General features: G+C 37.4%; 2 protein-coding genes across 3 annotated transcripts in view; both read right to left on the reverse strand.

The window, feature by feature from the left end:
• STYX (serine/threonine/tyrosine interacting protein) overlaps positions 1-9061 on the reverse strand; it is a 37108-nt gene extending 28047 nt beyond the window's left edge. Inside the window, exons 1-2 of the mRNA XM_007473347.3 lie at positions 8586-9061; positions 23-55 (exon numbers count right to left, since the gene is read on the reverse strand). Of these exons, the coding sequence (XP_007473409.1) occupies positions 23-55; positions 8586-8642 (90 nt within the window). The 5' untranslated portion in view covers positions 8643-9061. The remainder of the gene's footprint in view (positions 1-22; positions 56-8585) is intronic.
• A 3057-nt stretch (positions 9062-12118) lies between these two features.
• The window catches only part of PSMC6 (proteasome 26S subunit, ATPase 6), a 35901-nt gene continuing 29755 nt past the window's right edge, over positions 12119-18264 (reverse strand). For both annotated transcript variants that reach the window (XM_056811090.1, XM_001365010.5), the window contains 2 exons: positions 16501-16572; positions 12119-12599 (listed from right to left, as the gene is read on the reverse strand). In XM_056811090.1, the coding sequence (XP_056667068.1) occupies positions 12481-12599; positions 16501-16572 (191 nt within the window). In that variant the 3' untranslated portion in view covers positions 12119-12480. The remainder of the gene's footprint in view (positions 12600-16500; positions 16573-18264) is intronic.

Consider the following 18264-nt stretch of genomic DNA (forward strand, 5'->3'; position numbering starts at 1 on the left):
GGACTAAATGTTAATAGCATACCTGCATCTCTCGCCTCATGGGATAGGTCCAATCCTTAAAAACACATAGAAATCACAAGTTAAATTTAAAAATTTCCCTACTTTTTAAAAAGGCCAAAAAGTTGTAAAATATCATGTAATTGTTAAAAAATTCCTGTTACACATTAAGATTATTAGAAACATATTTATATTGATTATGAAATATTGGCTTGCAATAATAGACTTGAGGACGGTGTCCAGTACTAGGGAGGTGATAGTCTCGTACTCTGCTTTGGTCAGGCCATCTCTTCTGGGTGCCAAATTTTAGGAAGGATAATGAAAGGGTCACTGCCCATTAAGTCCAAACTCGTCCAAAACAGCTGAATTACTTCACAACTCCAACAATAGTGAGTGAATCAAGTCTCTCCAACACAGTTTATTGTATTTTTTTAATTTTTGCTAAATTTCATATAGTGAAAGGAAACAAAGACTATTTTAATTTGCATTTGTTAATTCATATACACTATTCCTTTTGGTAAAATGAGCCAGTTTAATGAGCCAGGGCAGTATGGGGTATTCCAACAAGGTTTTGTTGAAAAATCTGCCAGTGTCCTATCACTGTTAGTTTACAAATCCCCTGTACCCCTATGTGGCTAATGCACCACACACCTAACCCATCTGAGAGATGCTGACATTGGCTTCTTCAGAAATCAGGCTGAAAGTAGATACATTAAATCCCTGCTACTCACCACACTGAATATCCTTTGTTACTTAGCAAATTGTAGTACATTATTAGTCACCAGGTAGTACTCATGGTACTTAACTATGAGAGTGGTTGTTTCCTTAAACAGCCATTTGAGCTATGATTTTAAGCTACTTGACTTGACTATTTGAGGATTAAAGGAATCAGCTTAAATATTCATAGCATTAAAAAAATCCAAATAATAAGACTTTTCAAAGACATGCAAATTTTCTGAAGATCCCTTTGGTGAGATCCCAAAAGCTTTGATATGTTGTTTTACTAATATTATTTTGACCATAAATGTTTGCTGTATTTATAATTCTTGCTTTGACCCAATTACTGCTTGGGGTTTTATTAGACTAGCATCTTTTGCTCATTATTTCCTTTTTTTAAAATTATTCATATGGTCTTTTATTATACTTGCATTTTTAAATTCATGGCTCCTTACACTCTAACACTATCAATTTTTGAAAAGGCTACATTTCATATTCTCATCCAGGAATTACCAAAGATAATTCAGCATACTGAGCAATTCTGTTCAACTATTTTCCTTTTTGTATAACTTTCTGATGGATTTTTATATGTAGTTTCTAAGATAAATATTGCAAAATTATAGAATTTTAGTTGAAAGGGTCCTCAGCAGAGACCTAGTCTAATCCACACAGGAAAGGAATCCTCAACACAACCAGACAATTCGTAATCTAACCTCTGCCTAGAGACCTCCAAGAAGGGCAAAACAGTCACCTCTCTAAGTAATACAAGGTACTTTTGGACAGTTCTAAATAGGAAGATTTTTTTTTTTTGGTATCTATACTGATCTCTTTGCAACTTCCTCTCATTTCAAGTTCTGCCCTCTGGGGTCAATTCCACCTGTAGAAGATACCCCTAGAAATACTCAAAAACAGCTATCATATCTCCTGAGTATTCTCTTCTCTAAGCTATAACATGCCAGGTTCCTTTAATTCATATTACATGATCTCAAGACTACCACCCTGATTGCCCATTCTCTGACACTTTCTAGTTTAATGTTATCCTTTATCAAACTATAGTGTCCAGAACTGAACACAATCTTTCAGACAAAGTCTTCTGACAGGAGAGAGAAGACTGGGATCATCACCTCCCTATTCCTGGAAGCTATAATCTTCAATGCAAGATCAAATTAGTTCCCCCCCCACCCCCCGCCCACTGGACTCAATGAACTCACTATCCACTAAATTCCCAGATCTTCTTCAAAATAAGCATTATCTTACCATATCTTCCCATTCTTTGACTTGTGAAATAAAATTTTTGGCACTCAATGGTAAGATTTTACATTTATCCCTAAGGAATTTAAACTTATTAGATTCTATGTGCAATGTTGAATCCTGCCAAGATTCTTTTGGATCCTGTTATATCTCACAATTGTGTATCATCAATAAATCTGATGAGATCTATGCTTTTATACAAGATCACTGATAATAAAAATGTTATATATTTCTAGTAGTCTCTTCCCCGTAGCCCTTATCTCCAAATATCTCCACCCAACAAGGGAAGCTCCATTGCAAGGTAAACTTGCCCCAGCTCCTCCAGCTCCAGTCCTTGCTTTAAGGCTTTTTCCATTCTTCTCTGAGTACTAGAGCTTAGATGAAACACTGGGATAGGTCTTTACAGCAGATGAGTTCTGACCAGTGGGGGACACTTGGAATTCTGAGTTTGGCGCCACAGCAAGAATCTGTCCATTGCTGCGGCTGGGGCCAGGGCAGACTGCTTTTATGCCCATTTTCAGGCTAGGCAGAACTCATTCTGCTGCTGTGCCTGGGGTTTTTTCCTACTTCCCTTCCACTATTTCCTGTTTTGGGGGCCTTGGCAAACAGTCCCTGTACCCATCTCCCTATCTTTCACTTCAGGTCAGGCTTCTTCAATCCCACAGGACAACCCACTGGGTTGACTCCTTTTTAACTAGAAAAAGCTGAATCTGCAATATCTAAGAAAGAATGCATGGCTGCAATATCTCCTAGAATTTGGAGTATGGAAGGTAAATGGGACCCTAACTTGTGATACTTTCCTTCAATTAGATTTCTTTTGAAAGAGGAAGAGGAAATAGACAGAAATCTCTTACATTCTAACCTTCATGACACTAGCATAGGACTCAAAACTCAAGAGAACAATGCGGGATGTACGTTGCCAGGATGGTTTTCTTCCCAGACAACACTCCACCCCACCCACCCACCCCCAATCTCCTAGATGAATCCCTCCTGAACCCTCCAGCAATATCCTCCCTGTCAGCCATAGCCTCCTCACTCAGGCAATCCCTTCTCTACTCTATATCACTCCCACAGTCAGTGCTACCCAGTCCTTACCATACTATGTCCAATGCTAAACTCTGGCTCAAGACCCTTTGTACCTTTCAGAGAGGTGACAATAGGAGAGGAGAGGTACATGTTCAGGTCCCCTTCTCCATGTTCTCCTAGATCAAGGAGAAATTTGGAAGGTTTTCTGAGGGTCCCACCAAGTTCCTAGAGGGGTTTAAGTCAGTGGGATTGCAGTTTGACTTAGATTTCATTATTTTGGAACTAGCCCAGAAAGTGGGGGATGACATAGCTGAAATAAATGCAAAAGACAGATTTCCAGTGGTGGTTGTTGCCATTCCAGTGGCTGACCCCTATTGGGATCATCAATCAAATCAAGATGGAGAAAAAAAAGAGACCACAAGATTACTTAATCTTAACCCGATTGAAGGAATGCAACAGGTAAGGATGAAGCAGGTTAATTATGAAGAAACTAAGAAAGTTACCCAGGGTGAGAAAGAAAATCCAGTCCTGTTTTAGAGCAGGCTGGTAGAAGCCATAAAAAAGGTACACAAATATAGATTTGAAATACCAGGGCGTTATTATCCTTATTATGCATTTTACTGGACAGCTTACCTGAGATATCCACAGGAAACTACAAAAGCTAGACATGGGACCTTGGACCTCACTCCCCCCCCATCCCAACTGCTTGATGTGGCCTTTAAAGTTCTTAACACAGGGATCTGGCAGAGGCTGAGGAGAACTGAGAGGTTTGAGCCTATAACAAAGAACAGGCTCAGAAGATTGCAGCTGGCATCTCTACCAACCAAGAAGGAAATCCCTGAGAGACTAACTAGCTCATGCTTCAAGCTTGGTAAAAAGGGTCACTGGTCCAGAAACTGCCTATCAAAGTGGAATCCACCTAGGACCTATCCCACTTGTGGATAGAATGGCCATTGGAAACAGGACTGCCCAGAAGGGTCAAGTCACAAACCAATTCCCTGCCCTCCAGTGTGGCAGAAAAGTGTATCATCTCATAGATATAGGAGCGAGTCACTTACTCTCTCCTACCTCAGTTGTCAGATCCCACTAGACCCTCTAGGCATCACATAGTTGGGATCAAGGAGCACAAGAAAAGGTATTTAGAAACCATCCATGCTTCTGCTAGCTTTTTGGTAATCCTTCCTGCCCAGTCCCCTTTGATAGGAAGAGACATTATGCTAAAAAGAGGAACACAATTCAGCCTTGTTGGAGGTTCCTCCTATGCTGGCACCATCACACTCTTTGATGAGCCTTTAAGCAGACCCCTCCACATTCCCACCTCTGTATGGGAGAAGATCAATCACCAAGTCTAGGACATGGGGGTCTCTAAAAGGGCAACCCATGCAGATCTCATGATTGTCCATATGAAAGATCTTAGCAAGTTCCTGCATAGGATGTAATACTATATCTACTCAGAGGCAAAAGCAGGACTATAGCCTTTGAAAGACAAGTTTCTTCAGCATAGGCTTCTGGTATCTATCCTCTCTCCTGGTGACATGCCCATCCTCCCTCTAAAAAAAAAAAAAGGGAGGGTCGGGATATTGGATGGTTCAGAATTTAAGGGCTATCAATTGAGGCTATAATCACTATCCATCTCTACACAATACTAGCCCAGATCCCTGCAGTCACAACTTTAGACCTCAAGGTTATCTGTTTTTGTGTTCTCTTACATACAAGGACTCTCAGTTCTTTTTTTTTTTTTGGAGTGGGTGTAGCCAGTCAACCCCCCTCCCACAACAATATAAGGATTTAGGGAAAGCCTCCATCTATCTGACAATGCCCTTCGAAAGGATCTTAAGGGACTTATACCTCAACAACAGCAGACCATCCAATATGAAGATGACATCCTTTTTTGCAGCCCTGACCTTTTTGAGTCTTCATATACTGACACTGTCAAGACCCAAAACTTTCTGAAAGGGGATCCAAAGTCTCAATAAAAAAGGTCCAGATTTGCTAACAGAAGGTCCAATACCAAGGGCATGAACTAACTCCCACTTCCTGATCCCTATTAAGTGAAAGAAAGGAGGCTATACTTTCCATCCCTGCCCCAGTGGGGGGGAATTCCAAAATTTAGGATATTTCTAGATATGGCAGGCTTCTGCAGGACCTGGATCCCTAAATTTGGCATAATTGTCAAGCCACTGTATGAAACAACTACAGGATCTGATTCCCAAGCCTCTGCACTGAGGACCTGATCAGCAAACCACCATCAATACCTTAAAGGCCAACTTTACATCTACCCAGCATTACAAGTTGTTATATGAACTTGTCGATTCTGGAGAGGTCCTTATGCAGATCTTGGAACTGCCCTGTAGCCTACCTTTCTAAGCAGCTAGACACAGTAGCTCAGGGGTGGCCTAGCTGTTTGGGAGCAGTTGCAATCACTGCCATGGTACTGAAGGAAGCTGCCCCTTGAGGTTCAGACCTTGTACGGGGTCCAGTGTACTTGAAACAAAAGACCTACAGGAGGCTGACCAGTGTCAGACAAAGTGCCAAGCCTTGCTCCTAGACACACCTGACCTAACCTTGAAAGTATGTCACACCTTGGCCTACTATCAAATTGTTTTCTTTCCTACACTAAGTATGCAGTGCACTTAGTTCTCTTCTCTTATTTCTATCCTTACAGATGTTGGAATACCACAATGGAATCAAAATGCCATCTTCCATCTCTCTAGGACTGTGTCCCATGGAGAGAAACTTACCAACTGCTAGGTAACCCAGTATCCTTCTGGGACTTCCTTAAGTCTTCCCTTCCCTCCTGTACCTGTGATATTCCCTCACACACAATGCTTCTTTTGCTATTTGGTCCTTGCCTGTTTAATTGCTTCGTTAAATTTGTGGCCTCTTGACTTTCCCAGTTCCAGTTCAGGTGGTGGCTACAAGTATACCTCCAACCACTGGACCCTGCCTTCCATTCCAAGAAGCCTTGTTATGACCCCTGGCCCACCTGGTAATACAGAATTCCATGCTCATTCCCGATCTTTTACCACTGTCAGGAAAAATTAGTTTCAGAAGTCTGACCTTTGCCCCTGTGTTATTTGGAGTGAGGAAATATGTGAGCTGAAATGTCCCACAAACACTTCCAAGAAACTGTACACAATCAAAAGAACATAGAAATAAACTAGTTAATTAGAATGGGGCTACTTTTCACATAAGACATATGAGTTGCTCAAATTCACAATTATGAGAAAATTCCTCGCATTAATCTTTAGAATCTTTAGATATAACTTTGGTCATTGGCTGTGTCTATGAACAGCAAATAAAGGTGATTTAGTTCCCCAGTCACACAGAACTAGGTTCAAACAATTTTCAATTTCCACACTCACTGCCTTCCTTAGTGTCTGCACATAAAAGCGCAACATTTGACCTAAACTTGCCCCAGGGTATTTAACATATCATTGGCATCCTATTTACATTTTATTTAGGTTCCCTCTCCTCCTCAGTGAGCAAATAGTGAACCCAGGGTAAAGTCAAGAAGACCAAAGTGGACAATGGGTGGTTACATTGGAGACACAGGACAACAACTGCCCAAACAAATGACCTGTTCTTTAATAACTAAACAAGATTAAAACACATTCCTGAAAATCCCTACACATCACTCTCACACTTTCTCTCTCTCTCTTCCTTTCACCTTTGCTTGGCTTATTTTACTTACCTACTTTACCTTACTATGTTAGCTGGCTAACAGTCTATAACCACTGTTACTACATTCCCTTATAAAGCTTGTTTCCTCAAAATAGAGTCAATTTGAGCCATCAACCAATTCCTAGGGCAAGACTCAATCACTTCACATGAATTCTACCCCCTATAGGGCTAGATGGCATAGTGGATAGAATGCCAGGCCTAAAGTCAGAAAACCTGGATTCAAATTTGAACTCAAGACATTAGCTGTGTGATCCTGGGCAAATCACTTAAATTTTGTTTACCTCAATTTCCTCATCTGAAAAATGAGCTAGGGAAAAAAAACACACTCCAGTATCTTTGTCAAGAAAACTTCAAATGAGATCACAAAAAGCCAGATGTGAACTAAACACCAAGCGGACCTCACACTTCTTTCCTTAGTTCCAAGATACTTTAAGAGGATTTAGCTGGTTATTTTGATAGTTCAAACCTTAGACATAAATAGTATTTGTCCAAACATCCTACCATGAAAAATAGTAAGGCAAATAAATCAATATGACAACCAGAGAAGTCTCACTCTGTAAACATCCAAATAAGTATTATTAGATAAATTTTATATTGCTTTAATGATTTTTTAAAAATACAATATAAAAATGGTATTGCTTTCTGTTTTTAAGAGTAACTTCCTCCAATTTGCAGTACTTATTTAATTCACTTTTCTTGCTAATCTTGTAAAAGGTTCTTATAAACAACTATGCTGTAAAGCTTACTTAGCTCTTGTTTTTCAAAGTCTTTCTATTTAGGAAGATCACTAAGGAATATTAAGTAAGAAATTCCAATGTGTAGCAGTGAAACAACATGTGTGGTGGTGGGTCCAATATCAAAAGGCAGATTTTGTCATGACAGAACTGTTTAAATTACATTTCAACTTTAAAAGAAATCTTCTAATACAGAAGAGTCCAGACTTGGTTCTACTAAGAGACATTCTTGAGTAACTTCTTTCCTTCAGGGCTCCTGATCCACAGAAGAGGGCAGATTACCGCTATTAGCAGGCTCCTTCAGAGTGTAAAGGATGGCACCTTTGAGTAACAAAACGCTTCCTTTCAGGCTCATCTTGAAATAATTCTTTCATTTATTTTTCTCAAATACACCTTTGGGGGTGGATTTGGAAGGTTTTGATCATTATTAATATTAGATTTCTATCTAGCACCATACATTCGTGCTTCTGAAACCCAGAAATTTATCTCCATATGTTCAAGATTTAAAGTCATTTTATTTCACCTACAGATAAACAAGCAACCAAAATTGTAAACATAAACAAACGTATAGGATAAGGAAGCATTTGAAATAGTTTCAAGTCACTTTACTCCCTATATTAATCTCAAAGAGCCAAAAATTATGGAATCGAAAGTCTTAATTTTCTCCCTCCTCTCCTCCCCTAATCAGAATTCTACCTAACTTTGGAAAATTACAAGTATACTTGCAAAATCCTGTCCTCCGAGTCTTCTCTTTGGTGATAACTTTGGAACACCTGTCCCAGGAGAATCAAGCTAAAACTTAAGTCTGGATTTCAAGGAAAAGAGGGGAAAAAAGTCAAATCCTTAGCCTGGCTACTACATGGCAAGGGTACCTTCTTCTAGCTAAAACTAACGTAGAACATTACAGAATGCAGGCAACAACAGGCAAAACAGCTTAGGATGCCTTGACTCCCTCCCTTCGGCCCATCGCAGAAAGAAACGAACTATGGATCCTCGCTTCAAGCCCAGAGGCAGGCCTCCCTCCAAAACCCTCACGACCAGGTTAGTACAGGCGACCCCTTTCCAGAGGCGGGACCCGGCTGCGGCCATGGGGACCGCCCCTAGGCCGGGCTATGACGCGGGAAAGGCCTATCTCTGGGCAGGCGACTGCCTGGTACTACCCAGGGCCTGATTTACCTCAGCATCTTCTTTGGACTGTGGTAGAGTGGGAAACTCCAACTTTACGTCCTCCATTGCCCCAGCCAGCTGGTTGGTGTGGTCTAGAGGGCCAGCTAGAGGTCCGGCCCGTAGCCCTCAGGCAAGTTGTGGGACTGCAAGCGGCAGCTGTGGCAGATAAGAGGGCCGGGGATAGGAGGGATGCAGGCTGGCTACTGACACACGAAGGCCACTAATTCCCGGCGACTCCGGTGGCGGCTACGGCGGGGCAGCTGAGCGTTGGGTGGCTCGTGCTCCGCCGCCATGCTGTTCTTCACCCCCACCCCGCCCCTTCAGCCTCTCGCACTCCTAAGCAGTACGGTTCAGTTCACCCGGGCCAAGGAGGAGCACTAGACCTCCCTACGCCCTCCCTCCTCCGACCCAACCAACGCGGGACCACGTAAAGGATTGCCCTACCCTCCTGCCGTCAAGTGTCACTGCGCTGGCCGTGGCCACGCCCCTCCCCTGGTTCAGCCAGCGGAGCTGACGTAAAGACGCGGGCACTTCCTCTTGCCGCGTGCTGCATCTGTTGCTGCTGTCTAGCCACTGGACTCAGGAAATAGGTCTCAGACAAAGCTAGGCCGGGTTAGATCCCACTTCTCAGCCAAGGAATACGGAAGTTCCGTTTACGTAATTGCTTTGTGTATAGAAGGTGGTCATCCGAATAGCTGGCCATTTGTTAAAATGCCACACCACAGAATGACCCCTAACAAATGGGAAAATTGAGGCAATTTAAGGTGAATCTTGATATCTTTAATAATGTCCTTCTCCTTTGTGCTGATGGCATCATATGCCTCCGGCTTTGTGTTTACATTTATGAAAAGGGCATTCCAGTGTTTCCATGAGTCAAAAAAAGAAACCCCTAACGCATTTTTATTAACGTTAGCATTGGCAGCATGGTGTAGAGGAGAGGGCTGGCCTGAACCATCTCTTAAACACATACTGTCTTTATGAACCTAGGACATGCCAGTTATAGTTTCAAAGGCATCAAACAACTAAGACCATATATTTCGAAGTAGGTGCCTGATCTACTTTGGTAAATGAAGTTCCTCTATCAGCTCACTACAAAAATGAAATAGGCCAAAACTGTACATCTCCCAAAAATAAATCCACACTACTTGGATGTCATATAACATCAAATTTTCTAGTTTAAAAAAAATCTAGCATAAAGTAAGGGTCAGTATAATTTTGAGGAAAGGGTTTAGGGAACTGCAGCCAAGGTAAACCCAATGCTAATTTGCAAATGTTGCACATTTTCTAATCTCAGATTTCATTATGAAGTGGCCCTTGAGGCCTTGCAGTTTTGTGACTACTTCTGGTCCGATTCCTGATCAACATTTTTTTCCTATCATGCCTATATCTTTTCTGCCTTTTTTGTTAAATATAAAATTATAATATATATATAATAATATAATATAATAAATAAAAATTCATTAACCAAAATGACTAAAGAAAAATTAAATCCTATTTCCCTCAGTTACAGACAAGGGTAGCAAGTAATTTAACAGAGAAAAAATATTAAGACTACAGCAAGTCAGTTTATATTTGCAAAGAATATTAGAATATTAGAACTGAAATAGAGGTCATTTAGTCCACTCATGATATTTTCCAGAAAGGAGTCCAAGAGTGACTTGCACAACATTAAACTAGTAATAAAGGATACTTGATCTTTTCCTAAAGTTTTAACTAGAAAATAATACTGAGATAATAAAAAGTTACCAAAACATTAAATAGCTATGACATCATTGGATAAATGGTCAAAATCTTTTTAAAATGGCTAACTCACAAAGAACATCTGATTAAAGGGGTGATTTAACAGATTTTAAGTAAAATTTAAAACTTTTAGAGAATAAACTGCAGCAGGGGAAAAAAATGCAATTTTAAGAATGTATTTATACATATCCAGAATGACCTGAGGTCAGTCTCAAAACCCATTCTAATGGTAAAAAGGCCCAACATCAAGAGGCACTCTAATCCTACCCCCTCCCAGACAACTCTAGCCCCAAGGCTGCCCCAGAATTGGGGATAATACAGCACTGGTAAGAACAGCCATTGTCATGGATACCTTGCTCTCTTGTCATCCCTTTTCACTAAGGCTGTTTGACTCAAAGAATTTGAATATGGGAGTAAAGTCTTATTTCTTCTGATGAAATGGAGAAGCAGTTAGCCTTACCACTTACCCTACCACTGCATCTAAACCTGTACATCCTTATACATCTACCCAGCTTCTTTTCTCTGCAGTCCCCAGGCAGTCAGTTCAATTAACTAAGACTCCACTTGGGACTTCATGACCTTTCAACCTGAAGCTGAATTTATGTATTCTCTGACAAAAGATTGTATTAGTTTTACAATTTGTATCACTACATAATAAACAATACTTAATATATTTTCATTCATTCACACATAAAATACACCAGGACTCCGGTTAATCTAGTCACTTAGGTTTAAGATTGTAGTAAAATAAGACGCTTGCAAAAACATCTGACAATTAGTCTTAGCTGAAGGAAATTCAGAGCAGGAAAAGGATATTCAATAAGGAAACAGAACTGATTAATTTAAGCTAAATTAAGCCTCTGTGTGGCTCACGATGATTTGAGGTCAGAAGCTTAAGGAAAGACTCTACCTTTTAAGGAAACTCTAGCCTTTGGATGAGTAGGGCCTTAAAGACATTGCACCGAACACAAGTATTTATTTTAATTAAATGAATTACCATCAATACAGTATCAGGAATACAAATGATTTGTTTTAGGAAATATATCTATAAAACCGTTAAGTGGTTTGCAGTTTAAGCAGTTCCAATCTGTTTTCTACCCTTTCTGCCACTATGTATGTGTAGAAGCTGTGATCAGATCATAGAATAAGTGCTAGAAAGGACTTTAGAGCTTTTTTAAAAAAGGGCAACAACCAGCTAATGTTTGAAAGCTGATTTAGTTTCAGTAAAACTGCAGGGTTGAAATGATTATAATAAACTAATGATCAAACTAAAATTATCACTACTTTCCCTTCTTAAGCCACAGCACCTTCAATCAGTGTCAAGTGACATATTTCCTTATAGCTTTTAATGTTTTATAATGGGGAGAAAATGTACAGAAAAAGTCTTTTCGGGCCAAAAAGTATTTTCTACACAAGTTTAAGTGTGTTCAATTAGCAGACTGTATTACATTCAGGTACAATCAAAGTACTAAAATTTTCCACAGTCCAACTACTAGAAAACAAAACAACTTTTAATCTCAGTGGGGGGAAAGAGGGGAAAATAATCAAAACAATGCCTTTTCCCCAATGTCGAGTAGATAGTAAAAAAAAAAATCAATGGAAGGATACACAAACCAGCTGATTTGAGAGGCAAAATAATGCATTATAATGTAAATAAGAATCCATGATTACTGAAAGGATTTAAAAAAAAAATCAACTTTTTAAATCCATCAAAATCAAGGAAATTGAGCTGGGCTTCCATATATAAATCTTAACAAAGATCCCCCAAAACTGTGACAAATGTACTCGTGGCCAAGCCTATGTAAGAGGATTGAATCAAACAAATTTTATTCAACTTTTTGGGATGAAGAGAACAAGTGAAATAATATAAAATGTCATTAATAAATGTTCTTTTAAAACTGAGACCTAAAGCTTGAATTTTAATGTTTTATAAATTGCTCAACATTAACTATTTTAAAAAAACTTTATCCAATTCATCTAATTTAATTTACTGCAATAAGTGCAACACTGACAAATGTATAATCTTTTGTGGCAGTATTGTACAGAGAACTAATGAATTATTACTTTATATGTAATATGCGTTTAATGAGCTCATATCCAATACATACATTGTTTTCCTCAACTTTATTTTTATATTATGCTAATATCTTTCATGAAGTATAACTTAAACAGGTTTATAATCTAGTTTAGATTCCAGCTTCTTAGAATCAGCCACTTTTCTGACTGCTTTCATGAAATCTTCCTGTACTACAAAATCATGATCAGCACGAATTGCAAACATACCTGTGAAGAATAAAGTAACATAATTAATCATTCAATTATAAGTTATTTCATTTTTATATTTACTTTTTTGTCATAAAATGCCAAAAAATTTCAAAGTTAAAAACTCTTCTTTAAATCAAGAAAAGTCTACCTTTTCTCTTTCTCCTCTCCCATAAAAAAAGCAAGGGAATAAAAACAAAGAAAATTCCTGTTCAAAACACCAAATGAAACAAATTGTTGTATAGATCATGATGGAAAAAAACAAGTTCTATCAAGACCAAAATTCACAACTATTTCAAGGCTGTCTTTATAATACTGTTATTATATTATGTACATCATATAAATCAGCTCATACAAATCTTCCTGGGTTTCCCATCATCCCCCTTTATTATTTCTTTCTGCACATTAGTATACTATCACATCAATATACCATAATTTGTTTAACCATTTCTCAACTGATGGGTACCCCCAGAATTTCCAATTTTTTGCCACTGCAAAAAGAGATACTATAAATATTTTGTACATGTGAGTCCTTTTATGCATTCAGAAAACAGAACTAGTAGTGGTATAACTATGTTAAGACAAAGGGTATGCACAATTTGTGTGCCATAGTCCCAAATTGTTTTCAAAAATGGTTGGACCATTCAGAGATAAATCAACAATGCATGAATGTTTTCCCACAGACCCTCCAGCATTGTTATTTTCCTTTTTTGGAAAACTGCCAATCTGATGGTCTGAGTTGTTTTAATTTGCATTTCTAAAATTATTAGTGATTTTGAACATTTCATATGAGTATTGATAGCCTGAATGTTTTCTTTTGAAAATTTTGAGTTTATATCCTTTTATCATTCATTATCAGTTGGGATATGCAATATAATAAGCATTTTTACAAAATCTTGGAAGCCAAAAGGAAACTCAGGTCATCTAATACAAGCTCCTCACTGTACAGGTCAAATGCTATTTGAGTTTTATCCAATGAAGACTCAAATGATTAGCTTGATTACCACCAATAGGCATATGATTTGCCCAATTAAAGTTAGAACTATGAATAACATTCCATGAAACAAAAGATTAAACTACTTAGTAAGATAAATATTTTACTGCTCCACGTGCCTGAATTCATTATTTACAGGCCATACAATGTGAAATCTTACTTCATTTTCAATGAACATTTTCAATGTTATTTTTATTTTTGAATTTTAAAAAATCATGTTTTTCTACTCCTAAAGGCTTTGCATTATTCTAGGACTAATTACTTAACTGGTGGCCTTTCTAGTTTCTTCATTGCTTCTTCCTATCGGCAATTTAAATGATTATCTGAAACTTTACAAGTTGAAAATCAATCAATTCTATTTGTGAGCAGCCCAGTTAAATTTTTCACTGATGGAAGAAACTGAAGTTTTAAAATTTTATTTACTTAATACTTCATTTACTATAAATGACCATAGTTTAAACAAAAGTATTTTCATGTCAAAATCAAAAGAGTACTTCTGATTAATTTGTGTTCATTTGCATAAGGCTCATTATATAATACATTTTTATATTGTTTTTACCATAAAAAGTGAAAAAATAAAAATAATAGTTTTTACCACAACAGGAGAATACAATGTTTCTTAGTTGTGCATGTATTTTCATGATAGGCAAAATTTGGGAGTGCTTTAGCTGAGCAATATTTTTAAACAAAATTAACCCTACAATAAAAAAACTGTTGCGCTTGTAGTCAGGAAAGTTGTGTTTCAATCCTGGATTTGACACTTACTAGCTATATGATTGTAAGTCAGAAAGAGAGCCGAAACAAATACCTTAGAAGTCATATACTCCAATGCTCACATTTTACAACAGAATAAACTTAAGTCCAAATAGGTTGAGTGTCCTATACTACCACCCCTCAATACCTTCACCACCCCCTTTTTAAAGTTCAACTGAAGCATGAATCTGGTCCACTCTTGTATGCACCTTTGTCTCGAGTGTGTTTATTGTATATATAGTATTAGATTGTGCTTTCTAATCCATTGTATTTCCTTCCATCTCAGATAGGTCTCCCTATTCGTGTTTATAGCTTTAGGACTTTTAAGATAATTGTGTATTTCCCTCCATCCTACCTTGTTTATAAAGAAAAAGGTGGTAAAAGATGCTCAACACTAGTGATCTATAATTGAAGCAATCTATTTCACCAGAGTCTCCTCTATCATCCTTGTACCATCTCCCAACCCTAATAGAAGGTTTTTACTTTCTTTTTAAAACAACTCTTTTTCATTGGAATTTGTTTTGCTTATGGATCTTTCCATCATTGATCTTATCCTATCATTATCATCATCATCGTCCTTACCATAAAAATAACAACATTTATACACAACACTTTAAGGTCTGCAAAGCAATTTACAAATGTTCTCTCACTTAATCCTCACACCGCACCTCCTTGGAGGTAGGTGCAATTATTATTCCCATTTTACAAATGAGGAAACTGAAGCAGACAGAAGTAGGCAAAAGCCAAGTCAAAAGACATGGTCTTGGCCATATAGCCAGTAAGTGTCTAAGACCTCATCAACTGGGGTTAAGTGACTTTCCCAGGGTCATACTGCTAGGAAATCACATTTGAATACAGGACCTGTCTCTAGACCTGACTCTCAATCCACTAACCCATCTAGCTGCTATTGTATACTCTCTTATCACATGTATATCTATTATGTGAAATAATGAGATCTGTCCTCTTTTCCTCTGCAGTCCCCATAGATCTTCCATTTTTCTCCCTAAGGACATTGAAAAAGAACAAAAACACTCCCAGGACTATTACTTTATTTACCTTTCTCTGACCCTTCAAGATATTAAGGATCTGAGAAGACATTTCCCACCTACTGTAATATAAACAATTTATCATTATTGATACCTTTCAATTAACCAATGCATAGTTTACCTTACGTACTTGATTACTTCATTTCAAAATCTCTACTCATATCTGGCCATTGCATCAGGAATATTTGGATATACTCAATTTAATTAAAGGTTCATACTTCCCTGTAAAATTTTCTTGTTTTTGAGGGTAAATTATTCTTGATGGGGAGCCTCTATTGCCTCTGGAATAACATTTTCCAAACTTCCCCTTTTTATATGATAGTAGCTTTCTGCTCTTTGTATCTCTTGATTTATTTCTTCTAGTACTTATAGTCCTTGTGGAAAGATCATTTGTTTTTCTCTGAGGCTTTAGTTGGACATGTTATTGTAGTTATTCTTTTCTTACAGGTTTATCTCTTAGATTTTTGGAGGATTGTACCAGTCTTTTTATTTAGCCCTAGATTAGGCAGATGAGCTTAAAATTATAGCTGTTTCTTTTTGGTTTTCTGCATCACTGCATCTCTGGTACATTTTTAGGGACTTACTGAGGTTTCTGTAGCGGATTTGTGTTCTTCTAGCTTCAACCATGCAACTATTTCCCCACTATTCTTGAATTTCTTTCCTAGTTTCTTATTGACATCCTCAGCTCTATCTTACCCATAAAAAACTTTCTGTTGCCTACCACCTTCTCTATCAGTCTTTACCACATATACTAACTTTATTTTCTTACCTCTCACTACTAAACTCCTCAACCTTTGACAATTTAGCAAGAACTTCTTCACACAGAGGTATCATATATTTATTAATTTTCTTAAAGATCTTATGAAATAATTAACATTTTAAAAACAAAAGTGGTAGGACAAAAACAATGGGTAGAGTGAAAATGGGGTCATAAGGCAAGTCAATGCTAGAAATAAAAATAGGATCATCTAATATAACCAGTATTTACTGAAATTTTACATTTAAATTTATAAACTTAAAATGCAATTTATCATTTTCTAACCTAATGTTCTGCCCACTGAAATTGCAAGAATTCATACTTTTATCATTACAAAAACAGAAGATAATGCAATCTGAAGAAATCTCTTACCTGCTTCAGTGCAAACATTTCTCAGATCTGCTCCATTAAAGCCATCTGAGAGCTTCACAATTGCTTCATAATCTAGTCATAAAGAATACTGGAAATTAAGATTATATTACATCTGATCCCAATTCTGAAAAGTTAGACTGAAATTCCTCTTTTGAAATTAGGGTAGGTTTGTCATTTTTATTAACATGCCATAAGAATATTGAAAATGAACAAGTTTTTATCTTGGATACCAATTTTTAAAATGCAGATCAACAATAACTGAGGTTTTAAATGAGAAAATAAAGTAACTTTCATAAACATAACTCATTTCAATATATTGATTTGTACAGCTTCTCAGTGATCCTAGTTACACATGAGAGGTAAAAGAGCCAAGAACTTTCTTAGTACAACTGAGGGACTTGACAGAGATGAAGGATGGCTACATAGATAATAATAACTGCTCAACAGCAACTCAGGAATGTTCTATGCCCACTGGTAACTGTGTTATTTCTGGGTAGACTTGGAGAAAATTGACAATTCCTATTTAATATCACGATAGTCAAAGACATTTATGTTTAACTCTTAATTGGGATAAAATTTATTCCAAGACCAAGAGTTTTCTGTTCAAATATTTTCATATCAGTACAGTCAATTTTTCTATTGTCTAAAAAATGAGTTGTTTTGAAAATGAGAATTTGTTCCAATACAATTGGGATGTTAGGGAACATTCTGAGCATAATTCAAATTTCAAGTTTGCTTCTGCAAGATTCCTTCCTCATGAAAAATGAGAGAATGCAAACATCACTTCAATACAATTCAAAAGCTGCACTTCTCTACAATTGAAGTCTTTTTCAAGATCATCTTGAGTGTCCTATTTATTTTATATCTTCTGGTGCAGTAGGCTGAGAGAAGGCTTAGGTCCACCCCATTTCCAGTGGCTCTGGAGTTGCAGGCCTGCTCCTGCTTACTTGCTCCTGTAGCCTGCGATGAAGTCTGAAAAACACTCTGAGGCTAGATGTGATCATTGTCCATTTTGTAGTTATACATTTCTTAACCATTTCATTAGTATGAACTTGTATTACTGTTATAAGGTTCCTAACTTTATGTCACTGATGGAAGTTTTTTTAAGCATTGCTCCCCATGTCCCATTTTTCCGATAAGCTTTGCGGTTTTTACTGCACGGTTTTACTGAGCAGAGTTTTTTTTGGGGAAACACAGATGTCAAATTATAGGAGAACTGACTATAAATGCAAAAACTACTAATGTTCTAAAAGTCTAATTACAGGAATTTGTTAAATAGTTGTGATACTTTAATCAATGAAGTCTTAACTGGCGAAGGGGATGTTGAAGGGAAAATAACATGATCAGACCTACACTTCAGAAACAATCACTTTAAGCAGCTGTATAGAGGATGGCATGAGAAGAGATTTGAGACAGGGAACTCAATTAGGAGAGCACTGAATTAAGGTGAGGTGATAAGACCTATTCAAATTGGTGACTGTGTGAGCAAAAAATGCTGTTAAGATATGGTAAGATTTGAAAATGATTGAATATGTGTGAGGAAGAGTAAGAAGCTGAGGCCAAACCCAGGTTATAAACCTAGGGGATTGGAAGAATGGTGGTACTATTGACAGAAAGGTATTATTTTATATACTTATATATATATATATATATATATATATATATATATATATATTTATTTATATTTATATATTTATATATTACCAGAAAGGTAGGCTTCAGGAAAAATATACTAACTTAGGTTTCAGACATGATATGAATTGT

The sequence above is a fragment of the Monodelphis domestica genome, chromosome 1, assembly GCF_027887165.1.
Source record: "Monodelphis domestica isolate mMonDom1 chromosome 1, mMonDom1.pri, whole genome shotgun sequence".
Classification (NCBI taxonomy): Eukaryota; Metazoa; Chordata; class Mammalia; order Didelphimorphia; family Didelphidae; genus Monodelphis; species Monodelphis domestica.